Source organism: Propithecus coquereli, unplaced genomic scaffold (assembly GCF_000956105.1).
Source record: "Propithecus coquereli isolate 6110/MARCELLA unplaced genomic scaffold, Pcoq_1.0 Scaffold54, whole genome shotgun sequence".
In the NCBI taxonomy this organism is placed as follows: Eukaryota; Metazoa; Chordata; class Mammalia; order Primates; family Indriidae; genus Propithecus; species Propithecus coquereli.
The window spans coordinates 5,416,975-5,432,460 of record NW_012151285.1 but is presented as its reverse complement, the minus strand read 5'-3'; the positions used below and the strand labels follow the sequence as shown (position 1 = coordinate 5,432,460).

At 35.9% G+C, this 15,486-nt stretch overlaps 1 protein-coding gene across 4 annotated transcripts in view; it reads right to left on the bottom strand.

Moving 5' to 3' along the window:
- Positions 1-498: 498 nt before the first annotated feature.
- The window catches only part of GRIK1 (glutamate receptor, ionotropic, kainate 1), a 454,613-nt gene continuing 439,625 nt past the window's right edge, over positions 499-15,486 (bottom strand). For 3 of the 4 annotated variants that reach the window (XM_012657351.1, XM_012657352.1, XM_012657353.1), the window contains one exon: positions 499-964. In XM_012657351.1, the coding sequence (XP_012512805.1) occupies positions 809-964 (156 nt within the window). In that variant the 3' untranslated portion in view covers positions 499-808. Of the gene's footprint in view, positions 965-1,379; positions 1,467-15,486 lie in introns of all 4 variants that reach the window. The other variant, XM_012657350.1, reaches the window with a different exon arrangement.

Genomic DNA, 15,486 nt, shown 5'->3' with positions numbered 1-15,486 from the left:
CAGGTTAAATACTTCTGTGTGCTTTTTCAGCTTGACTTCCTCCAAGGACGTGCTAATCCTGCTTTGATTAATAGACTGTTTTTTGTCTTTCTTTTATAATAAACTATGTGAGAACAGGGACCTTACTTGTCTTCCTCATCATGGGATCCCCAGAACCTAGGATGGTGCCCAAAAAGTGGTGGAAACTTACTTTTTGAATGGACTTGCTTTTCAGTGTCCTTTTATGATATACCTCACCAATGTTCTGAGTACCATTTAAACTCTTTATAAAATTAGATTTTAGACCACAGAGATCAATGGTTTCACTTTACTATAATAACTAAGTACTTGGTATAAACTAAAAGTATTTTTTTTTAAACTCAGCCCCAAATGACTGTGCCTGTCAACTAAACTAGTAGGAGGATTCTTCAAAGCAGCAAATAAGCAACTGACAACATCACAACTCCACACCTAGTCAATGGGAGTAAATCATGGGGAACAAATCAAGGCTGAAGCTTGTTCTGGAAAAAAGAAAACCTTGTTGTTTTATTATTATTTAGAAAGCACACACAGCGATTTATTGGGGCAAAAGAGAAAATGGAAAATAAGTGAGCATACAAATTCATTTCAAAGGAACTGGTGTCACTTCCCGAGTGAGAAGTGAGCTATCTATGTGAGCTTTTTAAACTTTTGCATTTCTTATATCTGTATACATAATCAGAGTTATGGATATAGATATATGGAAACACATCACACACTCATCAGAAATCCTTTCTCCAAAAATCTCTAGTGAGCATATCCTTTTTCTTTCTACAGGTGTTTTCTTGGATCATGCCACAGTCTCTTTTCTCTGAGTCCGTCTCTGATGACAAGTAAGAATACTTGTGAAGGAAGATTTCCCCTTAGTTCTTGACTTTTTCTTTATTTTTTTCTGATTCTTGAGCGAGATGCCCAGTTCTTCCATGATGGCATTGAAAGAGAGACACTAGGGAACATGAAATAACAGAGCATCAGCTTAATCAAAACTTTCTCCATCTACCATTGACCTGTCTCTTACCTAGATTTTTATGAACACAAGATATAGGTCGGAAGTCAGTTCTGCCACAACTGGCCAGTTCCCCTCACCTCCTCCTCCACCCACTGGCCCACCCACCTTTTCTACTTGGGGAAACCAAGGCAGCAAGTTAGCTGGGCAAACTTTGGGGTTTCATTCACAAATGCACTAGTACAAAATTACCCAATTAGAGAAAACTCAAGGCTCTCAAAATAGACAACTTACCTTCGCTGAGACACCAAAATAGAGTTAAATTAAGTCATTTCCCCCATTGAGATGATGCAAACATTGATAGGTTTATCAAGGCAAACGGACACTTCAGTAATGCTATAGAAAATGAACAAACCTTCTCTACACCAAGGCTTTGTTTTTTTCTCCCATGAAACCTTACTTTGTTCCTAAAATAAAATCTAATTCTTGATGACTTTCCTTTCTGATAAAAAAAAAGAAAAAAAAACAATTTTAAATTGTATATTTTCTCCACAAAACAGAGAGTCTGGCAGCAGCAATGATGCAGCTGTGGTTGAAATGAAAAATAATATGGTATTGAACTGCACAACAAAAATGATGGCGTAATACAAAAGAAAATAGAATTATGATTACAAAATGTTATACATATACAGACAATATATATAATCTCCATTACGATTACATTATATCTATTCACATGCACAGTATATAAATGGCCAAATAAAGCACAATTTATTGTCATTTTTCTAGCCAAGATAAGATCTTTGAGTGATAAATTTCTGCTTCTAGAAATTTCTGTAGTTTCTTTTTGATGAGGTTACTCTTAAACATCTTTTACTGAGATAAACCATCACAGAACAAGAGAGGCTGCATGATTCCACTTATATGAGGTACCTAAAATAGTCAAACTTATGAAAACAGAGAGTAGAATGGTGGTTTTCAGGGGTTGAGAGGAGAGAAAATGGGAGCAGTTGCTATTTAAGGGGTATAAAGTCTCAATTATGCAAGATGAATAAGTTCTAGAGATCTCTGTACAACATTGTGCCTATAGTTAACAATATCATATTGAGCACTTAAACTTTTTTAAGGGAGTAGATATCAAGCTAAATGTTCTTACCACAATAAAAAGAAATCCTCTGAAAAACCAAAGGCTTTCGTAAAGGTTGTGGATATACAAGCACACTCCTTTATTGTTAGCACACAAAATGGATATGGTTGAAAATCAAATGACAACATGCCACCAGATGATTTGTCTAGGTTGTAAATGCCTTGTAGGAAGAGACTGGTGCCCTGTGCTTGCAAAATAATAGATGGCTAATGCTTATCAATGTGCGACATCTATATTAGAAAATTTATACTCTGTTTTTGTTCCAAAAAGACCTGATGTAGTTTAGATAAGCAGTAGTTTTAAAATTTTTCACCTTGATTTGAAAACCAGGCACATAAATTTAGGTTCTAGATGTAAAATATTTACCTATCAAAAATTCACCTCTTAAAAAACTAGTTCTTTGTATAAGACTTTTTTTGTCTCTTTTAAGCATAAGCATTTGTAGGACTTGAATTTCATTTCCATTTATGTTCTAAAAATATTTATTTCATATATGTTAATTTTCCTTCAAATGGTGAGTTGTGACTTCAGTGAATTGAGAGAGATGTCATGTCACACAAAGAAAAACATTAAAAATGTTTTTTATGAATTATTCTTTAAAAAATATAGCAAGTACAGATGTTCCTTGATTTATAATGAGGTTATGTCTCAATAAACCCATTGTAAGTTAAAAATATCATTAAGTCAAAAATGTATCTAATACATCTAACTTACCAAACATCATAGCTTAGCCTAGCCTACCTTAAATGTGCTCAGAACATTTACATTAGCCTGTAGTTGGGCAAAATCATCTAACAAAAAACCTATTTTATAATAAGGCGTCTCATCTAATTTGTTTATTTAATACAATACTGAAAGTGAAAAACAGAATGGTTGCATGGGTACTTGAAGTATGCTTTCTACTGAACGTACATCACTTTCGCACCACCATAAAGTCAAACAATTGTAAGTCAAACCATCATAAGTCAGGAACAGTCTGTGTATCATAAAATGAAATATAATAATTTTTTAACATTATGCCATGTGAAGTTTATGTGTTGCTGCTAAGATCAAATGAATATTTTATAGTGTCATTGTGACAGATAGTATGATATTAGGGTTTTGCAAACTTTGCTTAGAAATTTATTTCAATGGAAGAAGATTTCTTGGCACAGGACATTTCTGGTTTAAGGAAGATCATGTAAGTGGAAACAAGGAAGGGAGGAAAGAAAAAGTATCAAGGAATTTCTAAACATTATTACATATTATATCCATTATATGGATGGGAAATTTACTACTGGAGATATTAAGTAACTTACCCAAGAGGAAAAGCCTGCATTTGAACTCAGTCCATCTGGACTGTCCAAACCTAATTGCCTTCACTGGAAATGATCTACACATTGATACTTAATTCTTTTTTTTAACACTATGGGTAGCTTTTTGTGAATTGTTTTCCCATAAAATATGTTAAGAAATTACAATATTTCTGTTTTATCTGAACTCTCACCATTTCATTTCGTTTTACAACGAAACAGCCAAAATGAGTCTCCAAGTGTGACTTACATAAGAGACACAATGAAGAAAGGACTCATTGAAACCTCCTTTCCCTATTTTGGGTAGGAGGCAGAGGCAGATTTTATCCTGAGATATGGTTCAATTAAGGTTTTGGTTTTTTTTTAAAAAAAAATCCTCCTCCAAATTTTAGACTACCTTAAAGTACAACAAACATCTTTATTCTTTTGATTAACTCCAAGTATTTATTTATTGCTGCTTGTGTGAGAATGAATATAAATACAGTTTTATCAGTGGTCTCATTTCTGTCTTTGGTCAAAAACAATGATTTCTTTTTGATTCTTGCTTAAGTCTCTGACTGTCAAAAAGAAAATGGCAAGATATTGGGGCTGACCTTTCTGCTTCCAAGTTTTTGCTGTAGTCACAAGGAAAGATGACCTTTAAGGCCCCTACCTGCCACGAGCTGACGTTAACCGTATCCACGGAAAATGAAACTTGTGAAGGTCATCTCAGCACAGAGTGGCATGGGAGGGTCTCATATTCATGCATTAACTTGCCTTTTATAATCTCAGAATTAAAGATACATATAATATTACTGTATAAAGATTGAGCTTCTGAATTGGTATCAAAATGACAGTAGCTTTCTAAAGCATCTGTTTCTGGGCTTAGTTTTTTCATATTCATAGAGCCATAGAAACTTTATTTTAAAGCATGAAAATTTAAATTTATAAACTCTAATTTCATCAGAAAGTATCCAACGTAATGAAATTCAGCTAGCTGCCTTACTCCAGAGGCAGTGCAACTAGAGGCAGGGTATCCCAGTAGTATCCTCTGGTGCTCTGCAGACTGGAAATTTCCCTACTAGCTCGGATTCTAAGCCCTCCTATTTATATCTGGTGGCTGGAGTTCACATTTTTCAAGGATCTACAGGAGTCCATTGATTATAGTTTGGAATTCATCCAAATTGAATTTGGATGAATGGATTTGGCGTCAGAATGCTGGAGTTTTAATTTTACCCATGTTGCTTAGTACCTGGGTTACAGTAGGCAAGGTGTTTATTTTCTGTTTGATTCAGTTTCCTTACCTATAAAATGGGACCATTACGGAATCCTTTTCATGTAACTATTATGAGAATTCAGTGAGCGGATGTATCTAAAACATTTAGTCTAATGCCTGGCACTTTGTAAGTATGCTCTTTCTTTAAAACAAAATTTTCTACACTGCAGTGAAAATAATTTAACTCTATGGCACTCACTGACTTTGTTGTTGTTGTTGATAATAGGGGGGATAAAATGAAAAAGGTGATGCTTCTTTAATTTGAGCCATCGTATGCCCTTGTATGCAGCAATTCCTTTGAGTTGTTTATACTAGTGTTTTAGTTAAAATAGTTCCTATGCATGTTTAAAACAAATTTTCAGTGCCTATTATTACTTGTTTTGTCCAGTCCATAGCACATTTCCATGTTTATGTAGTAACAGGCATTATGAAGGCTTGTGTTGTGCTCAGTGAAGGTTACCTGGCAGTCAAACATCAGAAGAAAACGAAAGCTAACGGCAGTGACTTGCCATTAAAAAAATAACATTTCTGCACTTAGGAACTCCTTTACAATGAATCCTTATGATGATAAGTATGATAGAAAAATTCACTTACAAATAAATTTATAGTAATGTAGCATGTTATTGCTATTTATGCGGCTCCTGACTTCATCCAAATATAAAGTGGGGTGTGTGTGTGTGTCCTCTTTTTCAGAGGAAAGGAAACTGAGAAGCAGATGTAGTCTAGTAGAGATGGCAATGGAAACTTCAAATAGAATTGTAGCTTTCCTGGTTTTAAAAGGAGGACTTGCTTGTTTGTTTCAGTTTTGCAAGAAGTCATTCTGCTTCTCCGATTCTGCGGTGTGTCTATCACGAGCAATTTTTCCTTCACTTCTCCTGTCTTCTTTTTCTTTCCTTTACTTTCTCTTTTGGTTTGTTTCTTTTTTTAAAAAATTGCTGACTGCTTGGCACCTCCTTTGAATGAACCCCAAATATTTGATTTCTTGGTGCTAGTATGAGCCTGAATAGAAATTATATCTTCTCTTTACACCTTTATCCTTCCTTTGTTGCAAATGTTGCCCTGGAAGGGGTGGGAGGGACTAATAAAGTTCTTTTTGTTTTGTACCTAAAATACGCTGCCTCAGGAAAAATGGTCCAGGGGAAAAGAACATTTTTTTTTTTTGGAAGTTATAGGAAAAACTCTATGCTAGAATTTTATTTGAGTTTACAGTATTAAAAAACATAGGCTGTCTGGAATTGACTTTCATGCTGGTTGAAAACTTGGCATCAGACTGTGAATGTCAGATTGATTTCTCCTTGTAGATTTAGCATTAATACATTCAAGTTTTTCATTAATTGTTAGGTTTAGGTGAACATTTAAAAGACCCACTTTAGATGCTTATACCTTTAAGGATTTTTCTGGAGTTATTTCTCAGAAGCTCTGGCCTAACCAATAATATAATACAAATTTTACATTTTGCCTAGGTTTCCCTCTTTCAATAAGCCCCTAATTCAAAGACATTTGAAGAGCTCTGTGACATTGTCTAATAAATTTTTGCATTACACATGGTAGAAAAGGATGTAGGTAATATTATTGTCATTTTATAGATGTAAAACCTTTCATTTTATGTATAAACTTGCTATAACTTGAACTAAAACTATGATTTGAAGTATTTTTGTAAAGACCATTTTCAGTAAAATACAGAATATTAAGGGGATGGGTTCCTGAGAAATAATGGGATTATTATTGCTATTATTATTTCTTTGGCTTGATCAAACTCCTGTCATGGTTCGGTGGAGTCACTGTCTCAAATGAATTGTTTTTTTTTTTAAAAGAAGGACTAAGCACTCACATCCTTACCTTTTTTTTTTTTTTAACTCTGAGGTCTAGCATAGGAGCAAAGCTAGGATGTTTTGGGGCTTAGAGTCAGGACGCTTTTTAAGGAATAGGGACAGGGTACGCTATTCAGCTGTTTGCTACCTAGAGACTTGGAAAGTCTGGCATTTATCTGTCCACAGATTTCACTTTTTCACAGGAGCATTGATGACTTAAGAGCAGAGTCCAGGCTTCAGTCATTCCCCATTAATAATGTGAAGGTAGGTAAAGGGAGATTCTTGGGGTAGCTGCGTGTGTACCATCTCTGGGGGAGTTCTTATATTCCAGAACTGAGGATTTGGGCATCATTTCCTCTGGTTTGATCTGTTTTCTGGGCTCATTCAGAATCTCTGGGCCATTTTTCGTGCACTCATCCTTGGAACTGTTAAAACGTGGATCAGAGAGGTTGAGAGTGGATCACTATATTAGCTTCCAGAATAGGGGTTATGTTGATTTGTGCCTGACACTTAATGAGGAAGCCGATTCTTATCTCCTGGGTGTGTGCCAAGAATCTTGGGGTGAAGGAAATCTAGACAGTGAAATAAAACTTCATCTACGTTTAAAACTGAGTTCCAAGAAAAGGAAAAAATGAAATAAAACTTCAAAGTGTGGTCACCCACCCTAATCCCCACCAGTGACCCAGCAGCCCCTCTTTGCCCAGCCCATTTCCCTGCACATTCAGTGCTTTAAACTGGCTCCCCACAGGTAATAACTCCCAAAAGCCCTTGTCTTCCCTTCCTTTGGCTATAGCATGGAGACTCCATAAACTCATTTTTTCTAGCTCCTTTAGTGTCATGTTTTCACTTCCTCTGTGTCCTCTGTTCTCCCCTATTTCATCTTTGCTCCCGTAACAGAGACCTGGTGTCAACATTTTTGCTTTCTCAGATCCTAGATTTAAGCTTCTCTATTTGCATGAATGCATGCCCTGGAATTCCTTGTTCACCTATCCGAGCTCCTGAAACCATAAAAATATACTTATAAAGGACACAGGGTTACTTGGAATCATGGGGATCTTCTTTCTGGTGTTCTTCTTTATTTAAAGATTTCATTTAGAAATCTTATTTTCCCACTGAAGTAAATATAAGTATATTGCAAAATGGTATGCACAACCATATGAATTTTTATTTATTTTTTAATGATTCTTAAAGAAATTTTGCGCACGGGATGGTTGCCCAGGGCTGTGCAGTGCAAACTCCTGGAAGGTAGGGGTGTGAAAGTTCATTCTCCTTTAACATTGGGGATAATTTAATAGAAAACTTTGAGAAGAGGTGTTAACATTGAGGCAATGTAATACGTTGATATTAATCCATGTGTTTTCTTTCAATTCTTCTGAATCCCAATCCTTTTTCTCACTTTTCAAGTTGTAGCAAGAGCTTTTATATGCATTGCCCTCAGAGTAAGGATGATATAAAAAAAAGAGTCAACTTTCTAGCTTTGAGCTCTTAAATGGCCTTTTGTGAACGTGTAGAAGACACTGCAGTCTTTGAAGCTGCAAGACAATTGCTCCTTCCTCTCTGTCTCAGGCTCTCAGAGAAGGCAGTCTCTTGAGTGGAGAAATGTCAGCAGCAGCTACCTTCAGGACAGCCTGAGACAACCCTCTGAATCTCTCACAGCTCCCAAGGGTGCTCAAGAACAGCTGAAACTTTTCCCTGCTCCAGAAAGGACACACAAATGGATGATGGTATAAAGAGGATGAAAATTGGTCCATTCAAGCCTTGTGACCAGAGAGCAGAGAGATGTTTCTGCAGTGAGGATAATCTTCAGGTGGGTCTCTTATATTCTAAGGTAAGCAGCTCTCCTTGCTGAAAGTGGCAGAAAGTGTGTTTGCACTTCGATCCAAACCACACACACTGCCTTTCTCCTCCTTTCTAGAGTCACTGTCAGAGGCTGATGTGGCTTCAGTCCCTGGCCCTCTGCCTTCTCTCTGGCTTCCTATACTGAAGGCCTGAGATGATTCTGTAGAGATTGGCTTTCCCTGGCCTCTAAAGAGAGCCTGTTCCTTTTAACATATCAGAGGCTGAGTTAGAGCCATAAAAATAAACTTCCAAGAAATTCTTTGCATGCCCCTTCTCCTACAGTGAATGGCCCTGCCCTTGAGCTAAATTGACCCTGATGTAGGGTGTTAGTTGTCCACAGTGCACGTGTGCACTATATGTAGAGTCTTTGGGGTATGAGCCTACGTACACTGCAGTGGGTATGCATTTTTCTTAACCTATAAATTTAGATGTGCAAAAAAATCCTGACATTATTATTATTTCATTTAAAATAACAGAACTCACCTTCTGTTAGAGGTTCCCCATCAGCTAGTGGATCTTGTCAACTCAGGGTAATTCAGTTTCAGTTTAAAAATACTTCCTTTTGGTTAACGGCTCAGTTAATGCAGTCCTCTCCCCACCTCCCTTCTCCTTCTCTTCTTTCTAAGGGCCGTACCATACAGGATTAGGAGAGGTGTCTAGGGGCCAGGGAGCAGCTGGTCTGCGGCACCTTCTGTCCTTTTGGCTTTCCTGAGGTGTGACATCCCACTAGGTCATGGACACTGGTTTCTGTCTCTGCTGTGACTCCACCACGGTCTGTCAGGTCTGCACACTCTGTGTTTTTTCTGCTCCAACCTCAAGGCTTCTAGTCCTCTGGTTCTCTCAGCCCTTTCACAGGGCTCTTAGGTGGGAAGAGCCATGGATTTTTGGATGTTTTTCCTGGCATTCTCTGGGATTGAGGAAGGCTTTATGAAGCATTCCATGGTCTTACTACCAAGATGCTGCTATTCTGCCATTCAGGAGACAGGTGTAAAATATCTACATAAATTTTACCACTTCCCAGGCTATAACCAGAGAAGGTGACAATGGCATATTCTGTTCAGAATTCCCTTTGAACTTTTCTGGGGTTTCTATTTTCCTGTCCCCCCAAGTTTGGACTTGGCCCAGGGATGCTCATTGGCTGAGTGATGGCCTCCTGTCAGAGATTCAGGTAGTATCTAGGTCTTTGTCACATCCCTCCAATTCTCCCTTTCCTAGTGGTCAAAATCCAGTCTAGGGTAGGAAAATGAGGTAGGAAAATATAATCATCTGGGTTCCCCAACCTTAGCCTTCTGGGTTTGGCTCTTGATAATTGTAGATAAACTTTTTTGAACTAAAACTACTAAATTATTCAATAAGACATCTAGATCTAACAATTGAAAGCTATGGTTTTCAAGATTTTTTTCTATGCTACAAATTTGCAAAGACTACTTACAACTCAAAAGCTAAGAGTTTGACTTATCTCTAGCTTGGGAGCAATTTATATGAAAACTCTGATGCTTGATGGTGGGAAAAAGGGTAGGGATAAAAACAATGTAAAATAAACGTATGCTATTATATTCCTTTGTTTTTCCTTGTCACTCTTTAGAAGAAATACTAAGTTCCACTTATAGAATAGGAAGCATCCAACACCACTTATCTTCCCCTTTCTTGAATTGTATCTAATCAATTCTACAGCTTTGTATAACTTCCCAGGTACATACCTAATTTTATTTTTTTGTTACCTAGTCTGTACGCTCATCAAAGTCAAGAACAATTCTACTTCTGCAACCTTCACTGTGTTTGTAATGATTTGCTTATGAATGATTGGATGGGAACCCTCATTGCTTCTTGATGCTGCGATGGGAGTTGGGCCATTTTCTCTATATCTGGGGCAGACCTTTCTACCTTGAAGAATCACTTTGGCAGGGCAAAGTGATTCTCACTGCAATAAGAATTTAATGAATTCAAGAGAGACACACAACCACATTAAAAAAAATATATCAACAACAAAAACATTTTATCACTGCTTCTATATTTTTATTTTTCCTTCCTATTTTTCTACTAGATTTTTTTTTTTAAATACCATGGTTGGAAGACAACTTCAAATTTTATCTCCTGTTTCCACAGATTAGGAAACTGAGGTTGAGGGAAGGAAAATGACTTGCCCAAAGACACATAGCCATTTAGCATCGATGTGGAGACCTGATTCTTGGCTTGTGGTTCCCAAGTCACCTGTCTTTTGGGCCACACATCTCTTTCAGAGTTTGTTTGGGTTATAAAACAACATCACCTTGTGCAATAGAAAAGTTATTTCCAGATGGATGTAAATTGCTTCCTGGCTTCTCTGATAATTAATGAATGTTTAGTTTCTAGGCAAAGGAAAGCCTCTTTGCACAATTACAAAAATAACCTGATGAAACAGACTTCTGTAAATCACTTGCTAAATAAGTTGATCAGACTGTAGAAGAAAGAGCTGGAGATACTTGGAAGCATCTGGAAATGTGCCAAGAGACATCGAGGAAAGATGAATACCAAGTTTGAGTGGGTTATCTACAAAAAGTAGTTTCTTAATCCTTATGGTTGGTAAAGACTAAGTGATCAGGGCAGACTTCTTGTTTGAAGTAGCAAAATCTGTGAATATTTTAAGCCTAAACACTCCATTCAGTTGAAAAATTGGGCAGAAAAACAATTCTAGTCAAGTTAAAGTTTTTTAATTGCTAGGGGATAGTACAGTAACTTCATGCCATCCTTTAGGTCTTACTCATTATTTGTGTCTATCTGGATGTACATTGTGACATGAACTCACATTGTTGTGTAGTCTGGGCCATTGGCTGTGTTTGACCTGAAAACACCAAGGTTTAAATTCTGCAGAGTGTGAAACTACGCAGTGCATTTGCGAAGTTGACTTTCTAGCACAAGAATTCCCCTATCTTTGCAAATAGAAATTCTTCAAAAATTTAAGGAAGACTTCCATTCTCCATGATGTCAGTGTCTGTGGAGAGGATATTGAAAGCAAAAATGATTTTAATATGCTTATGCATCTGGATATAAAATTCCCTAATTGTGAGAAGCATAATGAGATGGTTCCTAAAGGCAAGTTAAAACTGCAGCATCGAGCAGAAATTTTTCATTATCTATAAGAGTTAATTAATAATGCCATTTGGCACAGTTAGATGTGCAGAAAATAGTAAAATAAGTAAGAATGCTTTGCTTTCCTTTTGCTTTTAAAGGCTGTTCAGACTGCTTTTAAATTGCTTACTAGGAAATAGACCTTGTAGGATAAGGGTCATATGCTTGGAAACTAATTGGGATTCATTGTAGTCTTGCATTGCTGCAGATGGTTCAGATAGAACATAATATAATGCTATTCAAATGCACTGAGGTATTTGGAAATAATTGTCCTTGGGTAGGTTTATCATTACATGATCCAACTGATTTTCCTTATGGCAAGGTCCCTACCCACCAAGTGTTCCTTAGGTAGTTCCCATTTTTCTGGAGAAACTCTAAAATGTTTCAATTTATAATTTTAGCCTAAAGCAAAATAAAATATAAAGCTTTTTTCATCCTTATTGCATTAGGTTAGGCAGACATATTGGGAGACAAATTAGACAACATTATGTGATTCATTATGTATGCACTTGTTTAATTTTTTAATACCTCCCTGCTTTCTCCTAATCTTAAACAATATTTCTCAAAGTATAATCCACAGATAATCTGCTATTGTTTAATAAAAACTCATGCTGATCAGCTAATTTGAAGTAAAACTAGCAAAACTGCTATATTCAAGCTCGTTTTAATGAAAACTCATGTTTACCAATTACTTTTAAGTGAAGCAACTATATTTAGGATTGTTGAAAAAAACCACATGTAAGAAAAGTTGTTTTAAAAAGCTCTTATATTAGAAATATTAACAGGTTTAAGGAAGATTCTGGTATATGAACTGATTTTGGAGAAAACTGTTATATTCAAGGTAATTTTTATGAAAACTAATATGTACAGCAAGTTTTAAACATTCACTTTCAGGCTTTATTAAAAATGAAGATTCCTGGATTTTTTCTACTGAGGAACAATGTCTGGAAGCAGAGCCTATAAACCGTAGTTTAAATAAGTTTTCCAAGTGATTCTGATTTATATCAATGTCTGAGAACTAATGATGTAAACATAGTTTGAAAGTTTTTCTTTTACGTTCACATTTTTTTCTGAATTTCACTTGAAATGCATTTCTCCCTCGTGAGGTCATGGTGGTCTTAGCATTCATATATATGATGGCAAGAACTGGTTGTCTGGGAGCCAGTATAAACGGAGAAAGGGAGAGTGTAAGGAACTTACGTTCCTGAAATGAATGAAGGTTCTCCAAGGAAAGAAAGGGCAGGGAGAGAGCAATAAACTGTCGTCTTGGTAATTCTGAGTAGTGCTATTTCTGTGTTTCACAACTAAACATGAAGATAATCAATTGAATGTCATGAAATTTATGTCTCAAAGATATGTGGCTTCTTTGTGAATTCTCAGTAGAAAGGATCTATTGAATATTGAATGTTAATATGGGTTTTATATATTGCTTGGAACTAGTGCCTCTGTCTCCAAAATCAATCAATTAATAAACAACAACAATTTATTGAGTTCCAATTATATATGTAAATTTGTGCTTTAGTTTATTGGTTCTTAGTCCTTCCTGCACATTAGAATCAACTGGGCATCTGAATAAACTACTGTTGTGCTGCCCCAACTCCAGACTAATTAAATTAGAATTTCTAGAGATGAGATTCATGACTTTCACAATAGATCCTCATGTATTGCCAGTTTAGGGGTCCTTCTCTCCTGTGCATAGACCTTTGCCATTGATCTGTAATGTTTGCGCAAGAAAAATTCGTCTTAGAGACAGAGTTTCAGCTTCTAAATTAGAAAACCTGTTTTCTAAACCAGGCTCTGTTTAAGATGCTTGGTAAATTTTACTTACTGTCCATGTGATCAGAGAGCAATACTTAGTTTCTCTAGAAGGAACCAACATTTGTTAACTGCTATTTGTTAATAGGACCTTTACAAGTAATTTCATTTTCTATGCCATGATTTTATTTAATTATCAAAGTAAATGTATGAAGTCAATAATATTATCTTCATTTTACAAATGGGAGATTGAGGCTCATACATTTACTCTAAATCATAAATAATTGTTTATTGAGTGGCTATGTGCCAGATACAAGGAAAGATATTTTGCACATTATCCTGGAATGAGATACACGTTGTCATACTAGTGTTCCCTAGAATATGATCTTTAAAAACTGATCTGTCAGGATGCTTTGGGGAAAAAAGATTCTGTGATCAAATAGGTTTGGGAAAAGCTGAATACTTTTTTAACTTGTTGAAAATTCTCAATGCGTGACAACATATTAAACTCACTGAAATATAATGTAGTAAAGGAAATTGTAATGTGATGCTCCATGTGTTATTTAACCATGAAAATCTTATTCTAGGAACACTTGCCAATGGAACCAGCTTTGAAAAATACTCCTTCAAAACTTTATGTTCCAGAAATTTTGTCCCCATATTACATATTAAGAAACCAAGACTCTGAGAAATTTGGTAACTTGCCTATAGTCATTCAGCATGTGACTGTACTAGAAATTGAACCTAAGTTTAGATGATTTAGAAAATTCTCTTTTGATTCTAAAATCTATGACTCTAGGCCACTGAATCTGGTATCTGTTTCTGTGTTAGTAAGGCTATATATTAAAAGTGTTGAAAAGATCAAATGTAATGCTGTATGTGAAAACATTTTGAAAACTATAAAATAGTATATAAATATCAGAATTAGGTAGTATACAGACTAAAGTAGTATATAAATATTAATTTTAGAAGGGGATCATTTGTTTATCCAAATCTCTGAATTATACTTTCAAAGGATGATCTCTGTAGAAAGGCAAGTTTTGTTAGTTATTGTTAACCCTGACTGTCTATACTTCATCAGTCACCCTTGAACTTTTTTGGTAGCATTTTCATTATATTAAATAGTCTCTGGGAAAGTAAACTTCTATATTTGTGGTTTCTACATAGCAAATCAATGAAATATGAAACTAAGAATAATGTGATATTTATCCCAACATCTGATTCTATTGATTATGAAAATTTTAACTCTGACCTGGGACAAATAGTATGTTGCTTCTACTTTAATAATAGTAAAAAGTTGTTAGTGTGATTTATAGATATTTTCTTAAGAGTACATTTATTTAAATAAGGAAGCAAGGCTGAGAAACAATCAGGGAAGAGTCAGCTTTCCTGAACACACTTTATTGGAGAAATATAGAGTTGATTGAAGAGACTTGTGATTAAAAACTGGGGACCCATTTAAAGCTAAGAAGAGAGAAGGCAGAATTCTACGTGACCACACAGATGGCATATCTGTACTCCTGAGGAATGTGTTCTAGGGAATCACTTGATGTGTCAAAAGGTAATCTTCTTAAGGAGAACAGAGACCAGCTGATCCCATATTGAGAGAAGATAAAATGCATCCTCAATTCCCCTATTCACTGTGAAGGGGAAACAGGCCCAGAGAAACCAGCAGATATTCTCTGTCACAACAAATTAAGTATGCAGATGGCTTTCTACATCATCAAGTTGAGTTAGAGAGGGAATTATTTACAGCACTTTGAAAGCAGGTAGAAAATAAATCTACAGAGATCTGTAACTAATAAGTATGGAACTTCTTTATTTTTTTCCTTCTTGCTCTTCTCCCCAACATACTTACAATGAATTCATAATGGTGATGGGCCCAGAGAAATGAGTGTGAATGTGTCAGCATTCAGAAAAGATTGCTCTAAGACCAACCACTCTATCCTGGGTGAGTGGGAAGGAAATGCAATAACCACTCGTGGAAAGATGTTCATCAATACAGTGACAGTGGGTGAATGAGTACTACATAGAAAATGCTATGAATTAGTTAATAGGTTAGGACTTTGCTTGGATCTTCAAAGAAATATAGCTTGAAAAAAATCACAGTGTTTTAGAGACTCTAAATCTACAGAGGATTGTTAAATTTTCCAAGTAAATGTTACCTGGGAACTTGATGTTAATGAATTTCTGCCCAAGAATCATTCTAGACTGTGTTCTGTGTCCATGAGTGATGTTCAAGTTAGCTAATGCTCTCCTGTGACGCCAGAGATTGCAAGTGTAGTTTTCTTTCTCTGGATCATAGTTTTTGAATC